This window comes from Symsagittifera roscoffensis, chromosome 7 (assembly GCF_963678635.1).
Source record: "Symsagittifera roscoffensis chromosome 7, txSymRosc1.1, whole genome shotgun sequence".
NCBI lineage: Eukaryota > Metazoa > Xenacoelomorpha > Acoela > Convolutidae > Symsagittifera > Symsagittifera roscoffensis.
Genome location: NC_087068.1, coordinates 38,231,232 through 38,252,706, shown reverse-complemented (window position 1 = coordinate 38,252,706; position 21,475 = coordinate 38,231,232). Strand labels below are relative to the sequence as shown.

Genomic DNA, 21,475 nt, shown 5'->3' with positions numbered 1-21,475 from the left:
GCATCTCAAAAACAGTTATAGTTTTCCAGCAAAAAGAACAATTATTTTTTAAAGAGAATAACCACCAGGAAAGAAATCAATGGAAAAAATTGAAATAACAAACAAAAAATCTCTTCATACACACGAAATTGTAAAAAAAAACAAATTTTGTAAGAAAAGAACATTGAAGTATAGATGTCAACAAACTCATAACATCGGAGGAAAAATAAGCATCTACTAAATGACCTAATTGACAGAGAAAAAAAACACAAAGACGATTTGTAGCAAAAACAATTTAAAAAAAATAATTGAGTCAGCAAGTAAGAATTGTTATAAATAGGATAGTTAAACTAGCCTCAAACTTTTTTTAAAAGATATTGCAATGTCTTTTAACAAAATTGGACAGTTCTGTTCATAAGCTAAGAGACGTCTACCTGCACGATAATTTTTTCTGGGCGAATATTTTTTTATCAAAGATTCGTTGAAGCTTCTTATGAGTAAATATTTCGTTTCATGATTGAAAATCATAGTAAAGAAATCTTTGACGGTTTCTATGATTCCGATTCTCATCACAAAAACTGGCCTATAAGAACCTTCAAGGTTCAATCTGATTTAAAATGCACCTCCAAACAACAGACGTGAGTCCTTACGCTGGCCATTCAAATCAGCTTTTTATACTATTTACTTAAGACAAGTTGATGATTTTATGTCTTAAAGGTCTCTTTGTTCACGGAAGTCAAATTTGTTACTAATTAGTTTGCAACAAGTCATGCCAATTTTAAATGATTTTACAGCATTTTGTGAGAATTATTGTGAGACCATTTCATGTCATGAATATCCACGGGGAAGGACATGCTATTTAGAAGCAAACAGGAAGAGGTTGAGCCCAGTTTTTTTGTTGTAGTAGTGCAATTAAAGTGGTCTTAAATCTTTTTTTTTCGGTGTAACGAGGGAAAATTTCGCCCCTGGTCTCGTGAAAGTACCTAGGGCTGTTTTCAGTTATTACGAGCGCGCGATACTATCCGAGCCGGTAAACACTTCTAGCACTCGACCCAGTGGCCAGATGCCTCGTGGTGTAAAGTCCTGGAGTATCCACACGAAGTCATTTTTGACAAGAGGTCGTCGTCAAGCTCAGTACTGACATGCGTTAGCGGACGTGAGTTGAGGTTTGCTTCGCTCTCGGCTACGATAGTAGCAAATAGATCTCTTGATAGTCGATCAGTGCCGAGATTTAGTAAGAATGCTCGATTTATCATTCAGACGATTCGGTCCCACACACCGTTAAAATGGGGAGCAGCCGGAGGATTTAGGCGCCATTCGACATTGTGGGTTTGTAGCGTTTCATTTAGGATGGTTTCGTTAAAGTTAATTGATTCTGAGCGTAGTTGTTTACGGGCGCCAACGAAGTAAGTAGCGTGGTCAGATACTAAAAGCTTAGTTGTGCCTCTCCTAGCAATGAAACGTCTAACTGCCGTTATGCAGTTGTTCGTAGTAAGGTTGTTTGTCCATTCCAGTTGAACCGCACGAGTAGAGAGGCATGTGAAGAAGCAAATATAGCTTTTCCAGTTGTATCCTTTAATGCGATGTAGAATGGCCCGATGTAGTCAATTCCTGTATTTTTGAACAGGAATCGATCGTCAGACGGATCGTCGAAACGAGTTGGCGACAAGTCGGCCACGAGTGGATGTAGCCCTTTGCCTTGGAATCTGCAGAGAAAACTGTTATGTCTTATCTGTCTGAGTGCTTTTTGGAGCCCAATGATGACAAAACTTTGTTGCAGGTAGTTGCAAATGTATTCAGTGCCGTGATGCATGCAGCGGCAATGAGCACTCTCGATCATCATGCGCACAATGGGGTCCTTTGCGTTAAGAGTTATTGGATGCTTTGTTGTGTCCGGTACAGGCGAGTTTCGTAGCCGTCCTCGCGCGCAAACAAAATCGTTGTCGATAAAAGGTGACAACTGTTGCAGTTTGTCTTTGTTGTCACTTTGCTGCTTGGTTCGTAGTTGATTGTAGGCGTCATCAAAGGTTTCTTGCTGTTATTGTTGATAAGGAGGAACTTAGTTTTTTCTAGGTCTTCCATAGTGGCAGAACGTTTACCGTTTTCCTTCAATGTATCGACAAAAACTATAACCCGAGCGGTGACCCGAACTAATCGGAATCAGTTTCAAAACCGGGAAGAATCGATTAGGAGTGTAGTTGGGGGACTAACCGTTGTAGCATTACTTCGTTCCATTGTTTCGTTGATCCCCCAAGAAGTTGAGTAGACATTGTGATGCACCCAACTAGAGCTTTGCTAAGCCTTTAAGTTCAATTCCCCGTTTAGCATAGTCTGCTGGGTTGAGTCAACCAGGGATGTGTTTCCATTGTTCGGCTTCGCTTAAAGTAAGTATTTCACCAACTCTTTCAGAGCAGTAAGTTTTCAGTTTACTAACTGATGGGATCTAGGACAAAACAGTAGTGCTATTTGTGCAAAAGTGAGTGGAGTGGTGCTTTGTTCGCATTTCATCAGTAGACAGCTTGCACAGCCGAGCATCCATAAGAACTGCTTGTAATTCTAGTTTCGGAATGCTCTTTGGTTCAATGGTGCTACCTTTTTTCTGCCTATCAAAAAAGTAGCCTGTATGCCTGAGCTACATGCAGTTCGGAAGTAGATACACGTAGCCATTGCGTAGCAGATAACACGAAGCTGTATATGACTAGGTGACAGCTGTGGTCCAAGTAAGCGCGGCATCCTTACAGGGGGGACTTGTTTACATTGGTCGACCCATTTGTCAATTATCGCAACAAAGTCAACGGGCACAGTTTCGTCCCATGAGATACAAGACTTCCAAAGGTTTTGCAGTAGAATTTTTAGTTTTATGACAAACGGCGCTAGGATACCTGAGGGTCAAAAACCCTTGCTACTGTAGAGAGAATGGTTTAGAGTGTAGATGATGTAGTATTAGTTACCTTGGTTGTTGCTTGCACGAATATCGTATCGTCAGTTGTGTCCCATTCGACCCCCAGGACCTGATACACTGTAGCATCACTAGAAACTTCGCCTCCATCAATGGAGTAGATAGCGTCATTAGTGTTAGACCTTAGTTAGGTTGAATCATCCCTGTCTAAGGGAGGATTTTAGTTGCGTATATTCTAGCCTCGCTTGTCGTGTTAAAGGAGTGAACAAAGTCATCCATGTAAAAGCTTTTTTGAAGCAGTTGAGCAAAATTGGGTTTAGTAACGCAGTAATTGACAGCTGTTTGATAAAGCCCAAAGATGGCAATGGATGGTGAGCATTTCGCACCAAAGATAAGTCGCGTGAATTGGTATTGTTTGATACCATTTTTAATAGGCCAGAGGAAGCCAAGCGCATATTGATTTTAATCTTTAATTGCAAAAACATGTCTTCAGTATCTGCCGATACAGCCCCAGATTTTTCCCGGAGTTGTAGTAGATGTCCAAACATGTTGTTCATGAGAGCAAGTCCAGTTTCAAGGCAAGAGTTCAACGAGACGTCTTTGTACTTTGAGGCAGCGTTGGCCACTCTGCGTACCTACCCGGGATTGTTTGGATTACTTACAGGGTAATGTGGGAGGTATCAAAGTAATTCCGGCTGTGGGTACTGGAAAGTAACGAGCTTGACGTAGTTATTTTCCAGTTCAGTAGTAAGCGATTTTTCATAAAGTTCCATAATTTCAGAGTCCTTTCTGAGCCGTTCTTGTAGCGATTGCAGTTGAGCTTTAGCTACCGGAAAATTCGTCGACAATTTCTCTCAGCAGATTAGATTTATTTTGTAGCGATCTTCTTTGTGCTCAATGCTTTTTTCCATAAATCTTACTTGTCGTTTGCTTTTATCAGAGTAAGTAGCTTTTTTATCTTCCTGATGCCTGATCCTTCCACCTTCCACAACTTTTCCCTTAATTCAGTGAGATTAGCGTCTTCTTGATCATTTAAGTCAATGAAGTTAGTTGAATGTGAACTTGATACGGAACGATTAGATTTCCGATTGAGTGGGCCAGTGATCGTCCAACCTAGTAGATTTTTGATAGCGTATGGGGGGCCTGTAGAACCCTTCCTGATATCACGCTCCGCAATATTCCAGAAAGCATCTACGCCAAGCAAAACTTGAACTGTTTTGTCGCCTAGACCAGGAAAAATGACATGTCGAAGGTGATTGTAGAGTGAGCACGTTTAAGTTGTTTGCGTCGATGGCGTCAAAACTCAAAGATTCAATTGAGCAGACTAATTGTAGAGAGAAAATAGGCTTAGTAGCAATGTGTTGTCCAATACTAAGCCGGACCAGAGAGGAAGACAATTTGTCCTCACTGAAAACACCTCGTACGCTAAGCTGTATTTGTTGGCTTGGTTTACACTGAAATGTTTCAGCTGTCTTGCTGAGGATGTATGAGCAGCTGTTGCAGTTGTTGAGTATGGCGTAGCAATCTTGTTTGATGCCATTGTTAAACAGCTTTACCTGCTTAAATTGTAACTGATTTCTGATGTTGTTCATATTTTCGATTGGATCCTTAGCTTGTTTTGAGGACTTGGTTACTGTAATGCCAAGCTGCATGTTGTTTGATTTTTTGTTGTGGGTTTGAAACGGTTTTTTGTCGACTTGTAGAGTTGAATGGTGTTTACTTCCACAGTTGTTGATGAAACATCGCTAAGACGATGTGCATTCACTAAATCTGTGTTGGCCTAAGCAGTTGAAGCACAGTTTATGTTGCTTCACCACTTCTGCCCGTTGATCTACGAGAAGTTTCAAAAAATCCAAACATTTTCCAATATAGTGAACTTGGTTATCTATTGGACATTTCAAAGTTGTCGGTCTTGTCGATGTAACTGATGATTTGTCGTAGTTTTGCCTGGACATAGAAGTAGATTGTTTGGGTCGGCTGTCGGATTGCTGCTGCTTGATAGGTTGGCAATTTCGTCCCGCTTGGTTTCGATTTGATGGTTCCATATCCAGGTTTTTGCGTGCTCGCGAGTAGTTATTGAGGTTCTGCGTCAAGTTTTTGAGTGTAGCGTACTCTAGGCTGTGAAGCACGCAGTGTTCTTCCCTCTTCATCAGTAGACATACTGGGAGTTTTGAGCGAGCAAGTCGGGCCAGGTTACTAGAACTTAGATCAACGGTATAGCCGTTGAGTTCGGAGTTGTGGATTAGTTTCCGTAGGAAAGCAGCATATCTGATAAAGCCTTGTGGTTCGCTTAGTATCAATTTGTCGAACTTTTCAAGTTCCCTGATGAGCGCTGACACCACATATTCTGGGTTAACGTATTTACGCACTAATTCAAGTATTGCGTGCTCATACTGAGAAGATTTGGTTGTGTAGTTCTCTATTAAAAATTTAGCACTATCAGTGCATAATGACGGCAAGTAGGTAATTTTTGCAACCGGGCTTAGGCGTTGGTTGTTGCCAATTGCAGTCTGCAAGAGTTCGAACCAGTTGTTCCACTCCAGTGGGTTGCCGTCAAACTTTTGTAGTTTTATATCTGGTAATTTGAATCCTTTCACACTGTAATTGATGGCAGCGGATGACTGGTAGCGTGGTTGATGGTTTGTCCTTGTTCATTGTCGAAAAGGCTGTTGCGTTGTCGTTCGTGTGATTGCGAGTTAGATCCATAGTGGTCGTTGAAGTGGTTGGTAACCAACTGTTCAAATGTAGTAGCAGAACTATTCGCAATTGAAGTTGTTAGCGGACTATATCGGTTGTTGCCAGTTGACGTCTGGGCTTCTTATGTTGAGTTGTCGTTCCAAATGGGATTTTCGTTGGAAACTGGTGGAGGCGAGAAGTTGTATCGTAGAGGAGAGCAAAAATTGATAGTACACGGGTTTGCAGTCAGTGAGACTGATCTCAAATCAGTTGTAGAGGTAGCGATGACACCCTTGATTTTCTGATCTAAAGCTCTGTTGGATCCCGGTAGAGGTAGTAAACTGTAGCGATGAGGAGCATCTAGTTCGAATGTACTCAAGCCGTAGGTGGACGTGTAAGTTGAAAAGTCGGCAGCCGTGGTGACGATGACGCTGTTGGCCAAGTGTTCTGTAAGATTTGAGCTTCTTACTGGTACACTGGCTGTTGCAGATGTGCCTTGTACTCTGATTGGGCTATTTGACCTTGCGGAAACGGAACCATCGTTTGTTTAGACCTTTTCGTACTTCCTAATAATGATTCGTAGGTCGCACTTTCGTTTTCGTAGTGTTGAAGCAGTGTCGAGGCAGTCATGTGCTTTCTGAGTAGTAAATGTGACAAAATCATCTGCCAGCGTATCAAACAGATCAGAACAAGTGTTTACCTCCTCGAAACTGAGTTTAACATACTCAATTTAGCTTGAATTGGTTATTTGCCTCGTTACCTCTTACTCAAGCTCCTCGAAAGTACTGTAGCGGCGTATCCATTGATTGAGAAGCTGTTGTAAGGTTGGCTCCGTTGAAGCCAATTAAAAAAGTAATATAAAGAGTAGACAAGTTGTATTAAGAGTTTACGAGCTCGGATGGCAGCAGTCGCAAGTTTTTCCTTAATGGAGTTTTTTTGAGCTTTCTCAGCATTTTTACAAAAGCTACGTTTAATTTTTTGTTGATGTCAACCAGCCAGAGGGTTAACCCGGTGGTTAATTAAATAAAGTGAGCTACAGCTCACGCAGTTTTGAGCACTTTGAGTTAAGGTTAAGGACTAAGCGGTGAAACTCTTAAGTTTTTTAAGGGTTCAACTTGAGTTCACTTTAAGAGTTTAAATGAGTGAAAATATTTTGAGACGTTCAACATTTTCTTAAAGCTTTTTGTAGATATGGCTAGTAAAACCCTTTTTTGTTATGGGTTAAAGAAAACGTTTTGGCAAAAATGGGCTTTTGAAAATTAGAAGCAGAAATTTTTGGGCTAGAAAATTTTTGCTATCGGGTTTTGGCTAACAGTTTTTTTTTGCATAAGTGGGAACCTTTTTTTTTTGTGTGTTTAGGTACTACTTTAGTACCCCGAGGATTAAAATTAAACTGATCAAATGAACATTAACATTTCATGTCGGAGGTTGCAGATTCCTTAACTTTTTGCTAATAAAGGCTTCACAAAGCAGTTTAGCACAATTGTTGATTCTTTAAGCACAAGGTGGGTTTTGGCTGACGAGCACAAACACAACAAACTTTTTTTTTAGTTATGTGCTAGCTTTTTACCCTTATGATTCACTAGTTTACAAAAACTTACGAGAGTCTAGCAGAGTTTAGTATGTGGAAACAAATATTTCTGTCGAAGGTTGTAGCATGAAAATGATGGGCTTTAGACTTTAGTAGAAATGGGCTTTGTCTTTGAGATTTGATTTTTTGAATGACAGTCTGACTATAGGGTTGAAAAGTTTTTAAAAAATTGTATCTCGCTTGAGTATCTTGGACTTGAGATGTTTGAGATGAACTCTTTTGATATGTATGTAATCCCTTATCCTGTTGCAGGTAAGCCCTTGTCCTGTATGTAGATCGTTGTATGTAGGCCGTTATATGTAGGCCGTTGTTTATAGGCCCTGGGATGTAGGCCCGTGTATTGTTGGAGGTAGGCCCTTTTCCTATTGGAGAGAGAAAACCCCTTGTCTCGTATGTAAGCCCGTGTCCTGTTGATTGTAGGAGGCCTTGAAGGTGGTCGCCAGATATTCAAGACAAGTTGATGATCATGTCTTAAAGGTCTCTTCGTTCACGGAAGTCACCCGCATTGGCAAAACTAAGATTGCAATCGGTTATCGACAGTAAAATCTACAGTTCAGCAAACTAGTTTAATTTTATGCACTAAATAATGGATTTTTTTTACTATCAAATCGATTACAATCGATTGCAATTTTTACTTATTTTAATCGATTCGATAGTTACCAAAAGCCATTTTTATGTGCATTTTTTTGTACAGATTATATACAGATTTTATACAGATTTTCTACAGATTAAATACACGTTATCTACAGATTATATACCCTACAAAATCTATTTTAATTTCGTTCCAATTTTTATAGAAAAAATTTCAAAAAAAACTTTTGTTACGTGTCTTGTTTTAATGAAAATAACCAAAATTGATAAAAAACAAAATAAAACCGTCTAAATAAAACCAAAATTGATGGTTTTTTGCTAAAAGGAGGAAACGGTAGATTTTCAATTTTTCCACTAAATTTTGATTGTTTGTGAGTTGGTAATTGTTGTGGGGGGATAAAATCAAAAAAAAACTATCAAATTACAAAGAAATCGAAATTAAATTTGATTATTATTGCTTAATTTAACCGATTCGATAATGACCAAATTCCATTTTTAAATGCTTTTTATGGTACAGATTTTGTACAGATTTTATGCAGATTATATACTCTAAAAAATTTTTTGTAATTTCGTTTCAATTTTTGCAGAAAAAAATTCGATTTGAAAAGTTTTTTTTTGTTACGTGTCTTGTTTTGTTAAAACCCTCTAAATAAGATTACAACTGATAATTTTCTTTCGGATAAAAGAAAAATATGGGCAATTTTTTTGATTTTTTTTCATTCAATTTTGATTGTCTGTGAGTTGGTGTTTGTTGTGGGGGGAGACAAAATTGAACAAAACTGGAAAAAACGTGTTTTTTGTCGAAAAATGGAAAACCCCATTATCTTCGTTTTTTCGAGTCGAAATAGGTTCCCTGAGACGCGCCATTTGTTTTAAATTGCACTTTACAACGTAGTGATCTCGTTCAGCCTCGATTGTGAATCATGTTTTTCGGCCACAGATAAGATTTTTTTTCTTCGAAAGTTGCAAATTCGGATCCCCCCAGTTCAGCAGAATTGAAATCTGATGATTTTGAGTCTGCTTTTTTGTTGTTTGTTGATATGATTCACAATGGTAGCTGAACAAGACCGCATTATATGTATGCTTTACGGTTGAAAATGGTGAAAACAAGAATAAAAGGAACGTTGAAGCAATTTAATAATCAATTTTTACGTGGAACTTCAAAAATCGACATCGAAATTTTAATTATTTTTGTTTGCAAAACGTTAGAAATTTCTAGCCTTATTTTGGGTTTTTGTTTATCTTTTCTGTCTATTCGTTTCAATCTGAAGTCGAATTCATTTAGTGATTTAATGGGGTAAATTTTATTTAAATCACAAAATTCGTTTAAAAGACCATATGGCATAAAATCTATTAAAACTGTTCTTTTTGTAGTTATTGAGGTTCTGCGTCAAGTTTTTGAGTGTAGCGTACTCTAGGCTGTGAAGCACGCAGTGTTCTTCCCACTTCATCAGTAGACATACTGGGAGTTTTGAGCGAGCAAGTCGGGCCAGGTTACTAGAACTTAGATCAACGGTATAGCCGTTGAGTTCGGAGTTGTGGATTAGTTTCCGTAGGAAAGCAGCATATCTGATAAAGCCTTGTGGTTCGCTTAGTATCAATTTGTCGAACTTTTCAAGTTCCCTGATGAGCGCTGACACCACATATTCTGGGTTAACGTTTTTACGCACTAATTCAAGTATTGCGTGCTCATACTGAGAAGATTTGGTTGTGTAGTTCTCTATTAAAAATTTAGCACTATCAGTGCATAATGACGGCAAGTAGGTAATTTTTGCAACCGGGCTTAGGCGTTGGTTGTTGCCAATTGCAGTCTGCAAGAGTTCGAACCAGTTGTTCCACTCCAGTGGGTTGCCGTCAAACTTTTGTAGTTTTATATCTGGTAATTTGAATCCTTTCACACTGTAGTTGATGGCAGCGGATGACTGGTAGCGTGGTTGATGGTTTGTCCTTGTTCATTGTTGAAAAGGCTGTTGCGTTGTCGTTCGTGTGATTGCGAGTTAGATCCATAGTGGTCGTTGAAGTGGTTGGTAACCAACTGTTCAAATGTAGTAGCAGAACTATTCGCAATTGAAGTTGTTAGCGGACTATAACGGTTGATGCCAGTTGACGTCTGGGCTTCTTATGTTGAGTTGTCGTTCCAAATGGGATTTTCGTTGGAAACTGGTGGACGCGAGAAGTTGTATCGTAGAGGAGAGCAAAAGTTGATAGTACACGGGTTTGCAGTCAGTGAGACTGATCTCAAATCAGTTGTAGAGGTAGCGATGACACCCTTGATTTTCTGATCTAAAGCTCTGTTGGATCCCGGTAGAGGTAGTAAATTGTAGCGATGAGGAGCATCTAGTTCGAATGTACTCAAGCCGTAGGTGGACGTGTAAAATGAAAAGTCGGCAGCCGTGGGGACGATGACGCTGTTGGCCAAGTGTTCTGTAAGATTTGAGCTTCTTACTGGTACACTGGCTGTTGCAGATGTGCCTTGTACTCTGAGTGGGCTATTTGACCTTGCGGAAACGGAACCATTGTTTGTTTAGACCTTTTCGTACTTCCTAACAATGATTCGTAGGTCGCACTTTCGTTTTCGTAGTGTTGAAGCAGTGTCGAGGCAGTCATGTGCTTTCTGAGTAGTAAATGTGGCAAAGCCATCTGCCAGCGTATCAAGCAGATCAGAACAAGTGGTTACCTCCTCGAAACTGAGTTTAACATACTCAATTTAGCTTGAATTGGTTATTTGCCTCGTTACATCTTACTCAAGCTCCTCGAAAGTACTGTAGCGGCGTATCCATTGAACAAGAAGCTGTTGTAAGGTTGGCTCCGTTGAAGCCAATAAAAAAGTAATATAAAGAGTAGACAAGTTGTATTAAGATTTTACGAGCTCGGATGGCAGCAATCGCAAGTTTTTCCTTAATGGAGTTTTTTTGAGCTTTCTCAGCATTTTTACAAAAGCTACGTTGAATTTTTTGTTGATGTCAACCAGCCAGAGGGTTAACCCGGTGGTTAATTAAATAAAGTGAGCTACAGCTCACGCAGTTTTGAGCACTTTGAATTAAGGTTAAGGAATAAGCGGTGAAACTCTTAAGTTTTTTAAGGGTTCAACTTGAGTTCACTTTAAGAGTTTAAATGAGTGAAAATATTTTGAGACGTTCAACATTTTCTTAAAACTTTTTGTAGATATGGCTAGTAAAACCCTTTTTTGTTATGGGTTAAAGAAAACGTTTCGGTAAAAATGGGCTTTAAAAAATTAGAAGCAGAAATTTTTTGGTTTAGAAAATTTTTGCTATCGGGTTTTGGCTAACTGTTTTTTTTTTGCATAAGTGGGAACCTTTTTTTTGTGTGTTTAGGTACTACTTTAGTACCCCGAGGATTAAAATTAAACTGATCAAATGAACATTAACATTTCATGTCGGAGGTTGCAGATTCCTTAACTTTTTGCTAATAAAGTCTTCACAAAAGAGTTTAGCACAATTGTTGATTCTTTAAGCACAAGGTGGGTTTTGGCTGACGAGCACAAACACAACAAACTTTTTTTTTGGTTATGTGCTAGCTTTTTACCCTTAGGATTCACTAGTTTACAAAAACTTACGAGAGTCTAGCAGAGTTTAGTACGTGGAAACAAATATTTCTGTCGAAGGTTGTAGCATGAAAATGATGGGCGTTAGACTTTCGCAGAAATGGGCTTTGTCTCTGAGATTTGATTTTTTGAATGACAGTCTGACTATAGGGTTGAAAAGTTTTTAAAAAATTGGATCTCACTTGAGTATCTTGGACTTGAGATGTTTGAGATGAACTCTTTCGATATGTATGTAATCCCTTGTCCTGTTGGAGGTAAGCCCTTGTCCTGTATGTAGATCGTTGTATGTAGGCCGTTATATGTAGGCCGTTGTTTATAGGCCCTGGGATGTAGGCCCGTGTATTGTTGGAGGTAGGCCCTTTTCCTATTGGAGAGAGAAAACCCCTTGTCCCGTATGTAAGCCCTTGTCCTGTTGATTGTAGGAGGCCTTGAAGGTGGTCGCCAGATATTCAAGACAAGTTGATGATCATGTCTTAAAGGTCTCTTCGTTCACGGAAGTCACCCGCATTGGCAAAACTAAGATTGCAATCGGTTGTCGACAGTAAAATCTACAGTTCAGCAAACTAGTTTAATTTTATGCACTAAATAATGGATTTTTTTGACTATCAAATCGATTACAATCGATTGCAATTTTTACTTATTTTAATCGATTCGATAGTTACCAAAAGCCATTTTTAAGTGCATTTTTTGGTACAGATTATATACAGATTTTATACAGATTTTCTACAGATTAAATACACGTTATCTACAGATTATATACCCTACAAAATCCATTTTAATTTCGTTTCAATTTTTATAGAAAAAATTTCAAAAAAAACTTTTGTTACGTGTCTTGTTTTAATGAAAATAACCAAAATTGATAAAAAACAAAATAAAACCGTCTAAATAAAACCAAAACTGATGGTTTTTTGCTAAAAGGAGGAAACGGTAGAGTTTCAATTTTTCCACTAAATTTTGATTGTTTGTGAGTTGGTAATTGTTGTGGGGGGATAAAATCGAAAAAAACTATCAAATTACAAAAAAATCGAAAAAAAATTTGATTATTATTGCTTAATTTAACCGATTCGATAATGACCAAATTCCATTTTTAAATGTTTTTTATGGTACAGATTTTGTACAGATTTTATGCAGGTTATATACTCTAAAAAATCCTTTGTAATTTCGTTTCAATTTTTGCAGAAAAAAATTCGATTTGAAAAGTTTTTTTTTGTTACGTGTCTTGTTTTGTTAAAACCCTCTAAATAAGATTACAACTGATAATTTTTTTTCGGATAAAAGGAAAATATGGGCAACTTTTTGATTTTTCATTCAATTTTGATTGTCTGTGAGTTGGTGTTTGTTGTGGGGGGAGACAAAATTGAACAAAACTGGAAAAAACGTGTTTTTTGTCGAAAAATGGAAAACCCCAGTATCTTCGTTTTTTCGAGTCGAAATAGGTTCCCTGAGACGCGCCATTTGTTTTAAATTGCACTTTACAACGTAGTGATCTCGTTCAGCCTCGATTGTGAATCATGTTTTTCGGCCACAGATAAGATTTTTTTTCTTCGAAAGTTGCAAATTCGGATCCCCCCAGTTCAGCAGAATTGAAATCTGATGATTTTGAGTCTGCTTTTTTGTTGTTTGTTGATATGATTCACAATGGTAGCTGAACAAGACCGCATTATATGTATGCTTTACGGTTGAAAATGGTGAAAACAAGAATAAAAGGAACGTTGAAGCAATTTAATAATCAATTTTTACGTGGAACTTCAAAAATCGACATCGAAATTTTAATTATTTTTGTTTGCAAAACGTTAGAAATTTCTAGCCTTATTTTGGGTTTTTGTTTATCTTTTCTGTCTATTCGTTTCAATCTGAAGTCGAATTCATTTAGTGATTTAATGGGGTAAATTTTATTTAAATCACAAAATTCGTTTAAAAGACAATATGGCATAAAATCTATTAAAACTGTTCTTTTTGTAAAAATTTTGTCCATAATCAAACTTATTTCCTGTAAAACCAATATTTTTTAAATGAAATTAATGTTTATGGATTCAAAATGATGCTTTACAATGATGATTTTTTGTTGCATGTATTTGAGCTCAAAAATTGATTTTCAGCGACCTTTTGCCCTATCTAATACGTTGGTTTTTGCCCAATAACTGATTTACATAGAAAGTTATTAAAAATTTTTTTTGTTCATTTTTGAGCTCAAAATCTGATTTATACTGACTTTTTTTTTTCATTTATTTTACATATTTTGCCCAAAATCTTGTTTATATTGATAATTTTTATGATTTTATTGCATATTTTTGTGACCGAATTTTGTTTATATCGATGATTTTCTACAGTTTGTGTTGTTTAATTTGAATTCAATTTTTTTTTTGAGTCTTCAAACAGCATGCTACTAAAAGTAAAAAAAAATCAATTTTTTTGAACAATATAATCAACTTTTGAGACAAAACAATCGATTTTTTGGGTCCTTAGAAAATGCATTACAATTGATTATAATCGATTTTATACAGATTCTATACAGATTCTGTACAGATTTTATACCGCAAACAAAACCATTTTCTAGACTACAAAATTGGTTTTTTTTGGTTCTTAGAAAATGCATTACAATCGATTATAATCGATTTTATACAGATTCATTACAGATTCTGTACAGATTTTATACCTAGAAAAAATCCATTTTCTAGGCTATAAAATCGATTTTTTCTGAACTGTACAAAATCCTTATATTATCTATTTTAGTGTCTAATTGGGTTACATACAATCGATTTTTAACTAGTAGAAAATCTGTATAAAAATCGATTATATTCGATTGCAATCTTATTTTTGCCAATGCGGGAAAACTTATTACTAATTAGTTCGCAACAAATCATGCCATTATTAAATGATTTTACCGCATTTTGAATTAGTGTGAGACAAAATCATGTCATGAATACTATTCGAATCGGCATTTAAAAACTGTGATTATGATCGATTCGTAAACAAATTTATTGTTATTGTTTTATTTAGAGCGCTTTTTCAATAACTTATTAAAAACGCGCTCTACCTAGAGCTTTTCATAGTCGCGCTGGGCGAATATTAAAATTTTTCTCTTGTGAGTGCTCGATTTTTTTAATTGCCCCAAGTGCGTCGTTAGTTTCAACCGCACTAGTCGTGCATGCCAACTGCATTAGTTTCTCACAGTATTGTCCGTCGGAAAGTGGCGAATTTTTGCCTCGTCATTTCCTCTAGTCGCGTCTTTGGGGCGGTTTTTCGATTCGGGCCGGTCATAGGCTTTTTTCCCAATAATGCTGGTCGCAATCGGTTCCAAAGTCGCGCCATTCTGGAAATAGACAATTTTGGTTACGCCGATAATGAAGTTTCACTTAGTTGCGGCGTTTTCTGATGTCACCCAGGTAAGAACCAATTTTTAGTCGCAGACCTCGACCCGGGAGGTTAACATATTTTTAGCGCCAGTTAATCTCAAGTTTAATTCAATTTGAAAAACCATAGTAATTTTTTAGCTACTTTTTGTTTTTCTCGGTACACTTATTTGCCTTCTCTCTTGGAAAATGAATCCGAAAGCAGTTTTTTGTTTTAGAAAAACTTATCAAGACAAAAACTCTCATTAACAGTTACAAACAATTCGTAATTATTGAATAATTATTACAGCCAAGTTTCATAACTACAACAGTTTTTTAAATTTTCAGACAACAATAATGAAAACAAAGTTCGAGATTTTGATTGTTTTTAATTATGTGCTCCCTTTTTGATAGAAAAGCAAGAAATAGTAACGAAACAAATGAATGTTGAAGAAACCAAAGCAAAATTGAGAAACAACAAGACAGTTTGTGGAACACTCAGAAGTATCAGTTGTTGTTTTACAGCCTCGAGAGAGCCTTCTTTGTTCACAAGACTGGCATCCGGTGTCGGTTCTGATTGATTTCCCAGGACGTTAGGCTCATCCTTCTCATGATAATCTTCTAAGCTTCGCTCTTCTGACTGCGGGATTGGTATTGGTTTGCTGATGTTTTGACCGTTTACTAAAAATACGAAATATATAGCCACCATAAGTTTCAATTAACTCAAGGAAGTAAAAGGACAGATATAGTTTTCAGGAATTTTTAAAAAAGGACAACTTTGGTTGAACAAAAAACTTGAGACACTGAATCAAGAGAACATCCTTCTACTCCGATATTTTTATTGCTTTTGTATTAGAGAGCCCAGTTTGACTGCTCTTTGTTAATTAATTTGAAAAGAGTTGATAAAGATATTCAAAATCAAACAGCCAAAAAAAGTTGAACATGAACAAGTTGTCCATATTTTCAAAAAAATTGAGAAACCACATGGCCAAAAAAAAAACTCATTCTGCTCACTGACACCTCATCATGCCAAAACAAGTTTATCTGTCAACGAAGTTTCATGGTAAGTTGTATGATCAAAGATGATTCCGTAAAATTATAATATATATTCATTAAACAGAGGGTAAAAGTCTCAATGAGCTCAAGTGAACAGAAAAGTAGTGATTTCTTTCTGAACACTTTTCAAGTTTTGAGACAAAAATCTGACAAATCACCTTCATTTTTTTTTGATAATCTCTTGATAAAAATAAACCTAAAAAAAACTGGATGAAGCTATAAATCATGTTTTTTCGTGATATTTTTTTTTAGAATTTTCGATTTCACAGAAAAGTTGATGACATTAAAGCCCTTCAGTTTCACAAACATTTTATTTTTAATGAATCGAGAAAGCAATCCAATGTTTGAGAAAACTGAATCAATGTATTTTTTTTTCCGCTGGAAACACTGAACATAAGCAACAGACAATTTGAAAAGAGTAAATGAACGCCAAAAATCTCGCAATAAATGACTTGCTTTTTGAACAAACATCAACTTTCGAATTTCAAACAAAAAATATATGGCCCTTAGTCTCTTTTAAATTAATGAAGACTCTATGATTGGCATCGTTTTGATTAAAACTAACGCAATTAGAGAAAACTAGAGTAATATTAAAAATTCTCATTCCACCGGGAAATCTAAAAATTAAAATTCAATTTCGAAACTAAAAATCAACCGCATCCTTTTACCATTTAGCATTTCGCAAACGGAAAGTGCATTTTGCCTACCTTCTAGCAAATGAAATTGAATTGAACTCTGCATATATATAAGAAATGTTATATGCAGTTGAAGTTAAACTCTAGTTTAATTTCTCTAGTTATATAAGCAGTTGTTATATAAGCAATTAGAACTCTAGTTATATATGCTGTTGAAATTAAAATTGCATATATAACTAAGCGCATTTATATGAGGGATAGAAATTACAAGATGGACTGCCATGATTATTACGCTCACTTCGTTTCTTGACACTTATCAGTCTGAGCATTGCAATTAAGATACAATGCTGACTTGACTTATCCGAAAACAAAAACAAACAAGACTGCTCGTATCAGGGCGAAGCCCTGAATGTTTCGACTGCCTTTTAAGGTTTATGAAGCAGCAGTAATAACAATTTAAAAATTAAATGAAATACAAAAAATGAAAACTTTTTTTTTCTAAAATTTGAAATTTTTTTTATGAAAATCATCACCCCACACGCCATATAAAGTACAAAAAAATAGATTTCGTTCCTTGTAACAAATCAATTATGACCAACAAGCTTCGTTCAACCAATTTGGAACGATTTATAAGACGGATTAAACCTCAGCTTACGCGTTAATAGCGCGAATTATATCGCGCGTTAATTGCCCCAAATTGGTCAAAATGGCCAAAATGGCAATCTTTAAACCCTCATAACTTTACGAAAAATGATCACAGGTGAAATATCTTTTCAAATTTAAGCTCAGGACAACAAAACCTTTTGAATGATATTTAAAAAATGCCGTCAAAAATGGCTAGTTAAAAAGTCGAAATTTGTCTGAAGAAAAAAAAACCCACCCCGAGCACAAATATTCCGTTACTTTCGTATCGAAAGTCGGAACAATAAAAATTTAAATTTAAAATGCCTTGATTTTAGGTGCAAAGAATGAAGACTTACCAGACTTAATACAAAAGTTCGGGACTAAACTTTACCCCAAAACAGATATATTTTGAACTTTTTTGTGAATCAAAAATTACGTAGTCACTATCGAGTCAAATAATGACGAAATTGTTTCAACGTGAGCCTCTTACATCTCACAACATTTTAAAAAGATATTTGTGAAAACTTTTTAAAAATTCTTTTAAGCAAAAAATTTGGGTTTTATTTAATGAAAACAACATTTTTCGGCTAACAAGAAAAGTTTGCATTTTTGGAGAATGTGCATTCCTTGAACCCTTTTGAGCTGTATAAGAGGCTTCACTTGGTATAATTTTCCTATCAAATATTTTGTTATTTTAGGCGTCATTAACTAAAAAAAGCTAAGGTGACTATTTTTTTTGAGCTACAAATGTGGTTCTGAATTTGGTAACATGAATTGCACTATGATAACTCTGCGGAAAACCTATTTATCTTCCTGTTCACTTTTTGTTTAATCGTCACCCAAATTGAGAAAAACGCGTTTAAAATTTCCAATTTTGTTCGTTTCGTCTGGATAATTATAACAGCGCTGCGCTTTTTTTTCAAAAAAACTTCTCTTCAATATTATAACTGTATGTCCTTAAACTTTTTTGAAGTTAGGTAATTTTTTTGAAGTTAGGTAATTTTTTTGAAGTTAGGTAATGCATCAAACAAGGATAACCTGTTGCTGTGCAAGCAACACAGATTAGTTCAACTACCAATTGTTGAGGACAAGAATAGTGGAATCCCTCATATCCGAGACGAAGGACCGAATTGGCGAAAACAAAAATCAGCCAATCAGATTTCAGTAATTCAAAATTTGGAAAGAAAGCGAGAAAATCTCAAAGAAAGTAAATATTTCCAGAGACTTAATATTAATATTGACCAAAAATAAAAACGCCCGAAACAAGCAAAACTTTCAAATTGTTACTCACCACCGTCTAGTTTGAGCAAATTCTGTATTTCAAGGGTTTTGTTATAAAAGAAGCAAAAGATTGCTTCGTTTAATTCATTTTAGCTGTTTTTGTTTTCGGTCCTTCGCCCATCCATGAGTTTTTCTCCCATTGGGTACTTCGTCCATAAGAATTGCCTCAGAAGAGAAAATCAAAAGCTTTTTTAAAGTTTTTATCAGTAACGCACATTAGCAAACTATTCAAAAAGTCAAAAACTGCAAAAGTAGCGCAAATAACGACTGAAGAAATAAATTTAAAATTAGCTTATTAACAGAATTGAGAATTCAGTGTGATTCGTAATTTTCGGGTATATTAGTGTCATTTAGTAGCCGAACGAAACTGAAAAAACTTTGTTGAACGCTTTTTGGGATGGTTTTTTCCCACTTCATAGAGTAGTTGGAGCAACAAATAAACGCTTACGTGAGCCTTATTTCATGACCACGTAAATGCCCGAGGCTTTACAAACTCATGTCTGCATGGCAAAAGCGTTCATGACTCAGATATTTTAAAATATTTTGCTCTTCTAAAAGGATAAAACTTCTCTGTGAAAGACTTATTCAACGTTTATTTATATGCAAATCTTGACCCTAGTCTGGGGCGGATTTAGGGGGAGGGCGGATGCCCCCCTCAGGGATTCGACCCCCTGCCGACCCAAAGGAACCCCCCCCTTTATACTATTTTCCAATATCCATTTTTGGTGAGGGACCCTAAATATTTTCTAAAGGCGCCTGTATACTCATTTTGAGGGGGAGCGCGCGCCAAAAAAAACGCATTTTTTGGTCAAATTTTCCAAAAAGTGCCTAAATACGCCTTTTTTGGCCTGTTTTTTTTTTCAAAATTTTGCCTGCGGCGTAGAAAATTTGGCCAAAACAGGAGCAAAACAGTGCTTTGGGAGAGCTCGAAAAGTCAATTTGGTCGACCTAAAAAAAGTCGACAAAAATTTCGAATTTTTTTTTGAAAATTGACCCCCCCTCGAGAAAATCCTAGATCTGACCCTGAATCTAGTTATCATTTTCTCCCTGTTGGACTAAAAGGGTATAGTTGAAAAAACCCCATGAACTTAAATGAATTTTCTCATTTTCAAGAAGTCTGTTGAAACGGGTCTAGGGCAAACTCCGATATGTCAAACATCCGAACTTATATAAAAAGTTATGTTATAATATGACGTTAGAACTTCACAAACAGGACAGTTTAATTATCCAATTCCAATTAAGCCGACTTTCGGTTTAGGGCCGTCGGTGATCTCTATGCGCGCATCGTCTTTTCGCGGTGACAACCGGCTCTAACGTTCCTATAGAGTCCTACTCTCTGTTAGCGAACTAGCAACACGTTGGCACGACCGCGGCGATCCGCCTTCATTCCACCACTAAAACAATTTTTAAGCGAACAGAAGAAATCGGACCTTTGCCATACTCTTTGATAAGTTCGAATGTTTGCCCTAGAAAAGCAGTTTTTGGATGTTTGTAACACTTTTTGGTTTTCGGATATTTGACATATCGGATGTTTACAAGGTACCCCTGTTGAAACGTACTGAAATGCAACACTTACTGTCTCTATATGGGATTTTCTCGTATACCGCACACAGATATTGTGCTTGTTCCGATGTACAAACACCTCGCACATAACTTTTTCCGTCCGTTCTATCTTTTGAATTAACCGTCTTCAAACATCCAAAGTGCTGATTCTTTGATGATCTGCCTGCAGGCTCGTTTTTACCCCAAAAAGAGCTAAAAACTACATTTAAAACCACAGAGGTGTATGTAATTTCTGACGTCCATCTTCGGAAGCCAAGATGGATCTCTTTTATCGGGCCAAACATTGCTTCTGCTGCCAATTCGTATAGAAGATCAAGTTCTCGTCTGTTGAACCCGACCGCAAGGTCAAACCCTGCTCCGAAATACTTGCACTGTTGTCTGGCTCTTTCGAACGTGAATTTCGAGAAAACCATGTAATACTCGGCCAGCAAAGTCTCGGTTATTTTTTCCTGCCTCATTACCATTCGCACTTCTAGAAATATTTACAGAAACAAACTAGTTAGCTTGAATAAGGCGTGCAGCACAAAAACATTCAAACACGAACTACTGGGTACTTTCAAAACGAAATACCGGTACCCGATTTTTGTTGCTACTTTTGAAACAGAGACGAAACGAGACGAGACAATGTCGGGTTGCAGCTGAATTTCCGCAATTAAGAAGCAGATTTATCTCAAGAGCACGGGCAAAACATACTTTATTCTGTTCCAGCCTCCCGATTTTGGTGGAAGCGCCAAAAGCTTACGTTTTTTGATCGAAGTGGTAAAAATCTTAGAAAGAGAAAGTCAAAACACAAGTCGGACACCTGGACACGGCTAAAATCTCTTTCTATTCATTTCCTTTTGGCATTTTCCCCGACATTTTTTCAATCACCCCGTTCACTTATACTCATCCTTTAACTGTGATGAAAAACCATCCAATACATGCTAGCTTTTCCAAAAGCTTTTTATTTGCTTATAGTTTTATCGTGTTTTTTTATAACACAGTAATTTTGACTGAATAAACCATATGACGATACAACTTACTTTTGAGATCTAGATTCGCATTGGCATCGACGTACGTATAGTTTGCACAAATGAATCGTTTTTCACCCTGTTTGCAGTCGTTTCTGCCCTTCAGTTTGACTGTCATGCAACCATACTTTTCATCATTCCTCAACGAAGGCTGACCCCGTTCCCAGTTCTCGTAGTGGTATTTTTCATATTCTAGAATATTGTTCTTAGTGCTAGTAATCGTCATGTCATAAGCAGACGCTAGAAATGAGTAAGCGGTTTTTCTAATTCGCTGGAACCCTATGTGAATCGGGTTTTCGCTCTGCTTTATATGGTCAAGGCTAAAGTACATATCAATTTCCTCATTTGTAAAAGCCATAGCCAAGGTTGGTGGGTTTTTGGGAGATATCAGCTTTTTAGCCTCGGGAATCGACATAAGTTTGGTTCTGCAGTAGTCTGCAGCAGCTGTCCAGTTGTGCTTGGACTTTAAGTTTGGAATGAAGTAGGTAGCCTTTACAGAGTCGTCCAGCTTACTGTACCACTCAAACGCTTCACTAAACCCTGCAAAACAACACTCACAAATACTGAGAAAATTAAAAAAAAAACTCTTTAAGACCTTTCCGATACGAAAAACCAAGCGACCAAAGCAACCGACAGAAAAAGTTTAAGGGTTCTTATATAGGTGTGTGTGTGT

At 36.8% G+C, this 21,475-nt stretch overlaps 2 protein-coding genes across 3 annotated transcripts in view; one reads left to right on the top strand and one right to left on the bottom strand.

Moving 5' to 3' along the window:
• LOC134851682 (phospholipid-transporting ATPase IF-like) overlaps positions 1-21,475 on the top strand; it is a 69,556-nt gene that overhangs the window by 44,208 nt on the left and 3,873 nt on the right. The window lies entirely within an intron of this gene.
• LOC134851269 (uncharacterized) overlaps positions 15,012-21,475 on the bottom strand; it is a 9,237-nt gene continuing 2,773 nt past the window's right edge. The window contains exons 2-4 of the mRNA XM_063867276.1: positions 20,815-21,342; positions 19,806-20,264; positions 15,012-15,314 (exon numbers count right to left, since the gene is read on the bottom strand). Coding sequence (XP_063723346.1) covers positions 15,022-15,314; positions 19,806-20,264; positions 20,815-21,342 — 1,280 coding nt within the window. The 3' untranslated portion in view covers positions 15,012-15,021. The remainder of the gene's footprint in view (positions 15,315-19,805; positions 20,265-20,814; positions 21,343-21,475) is intronic.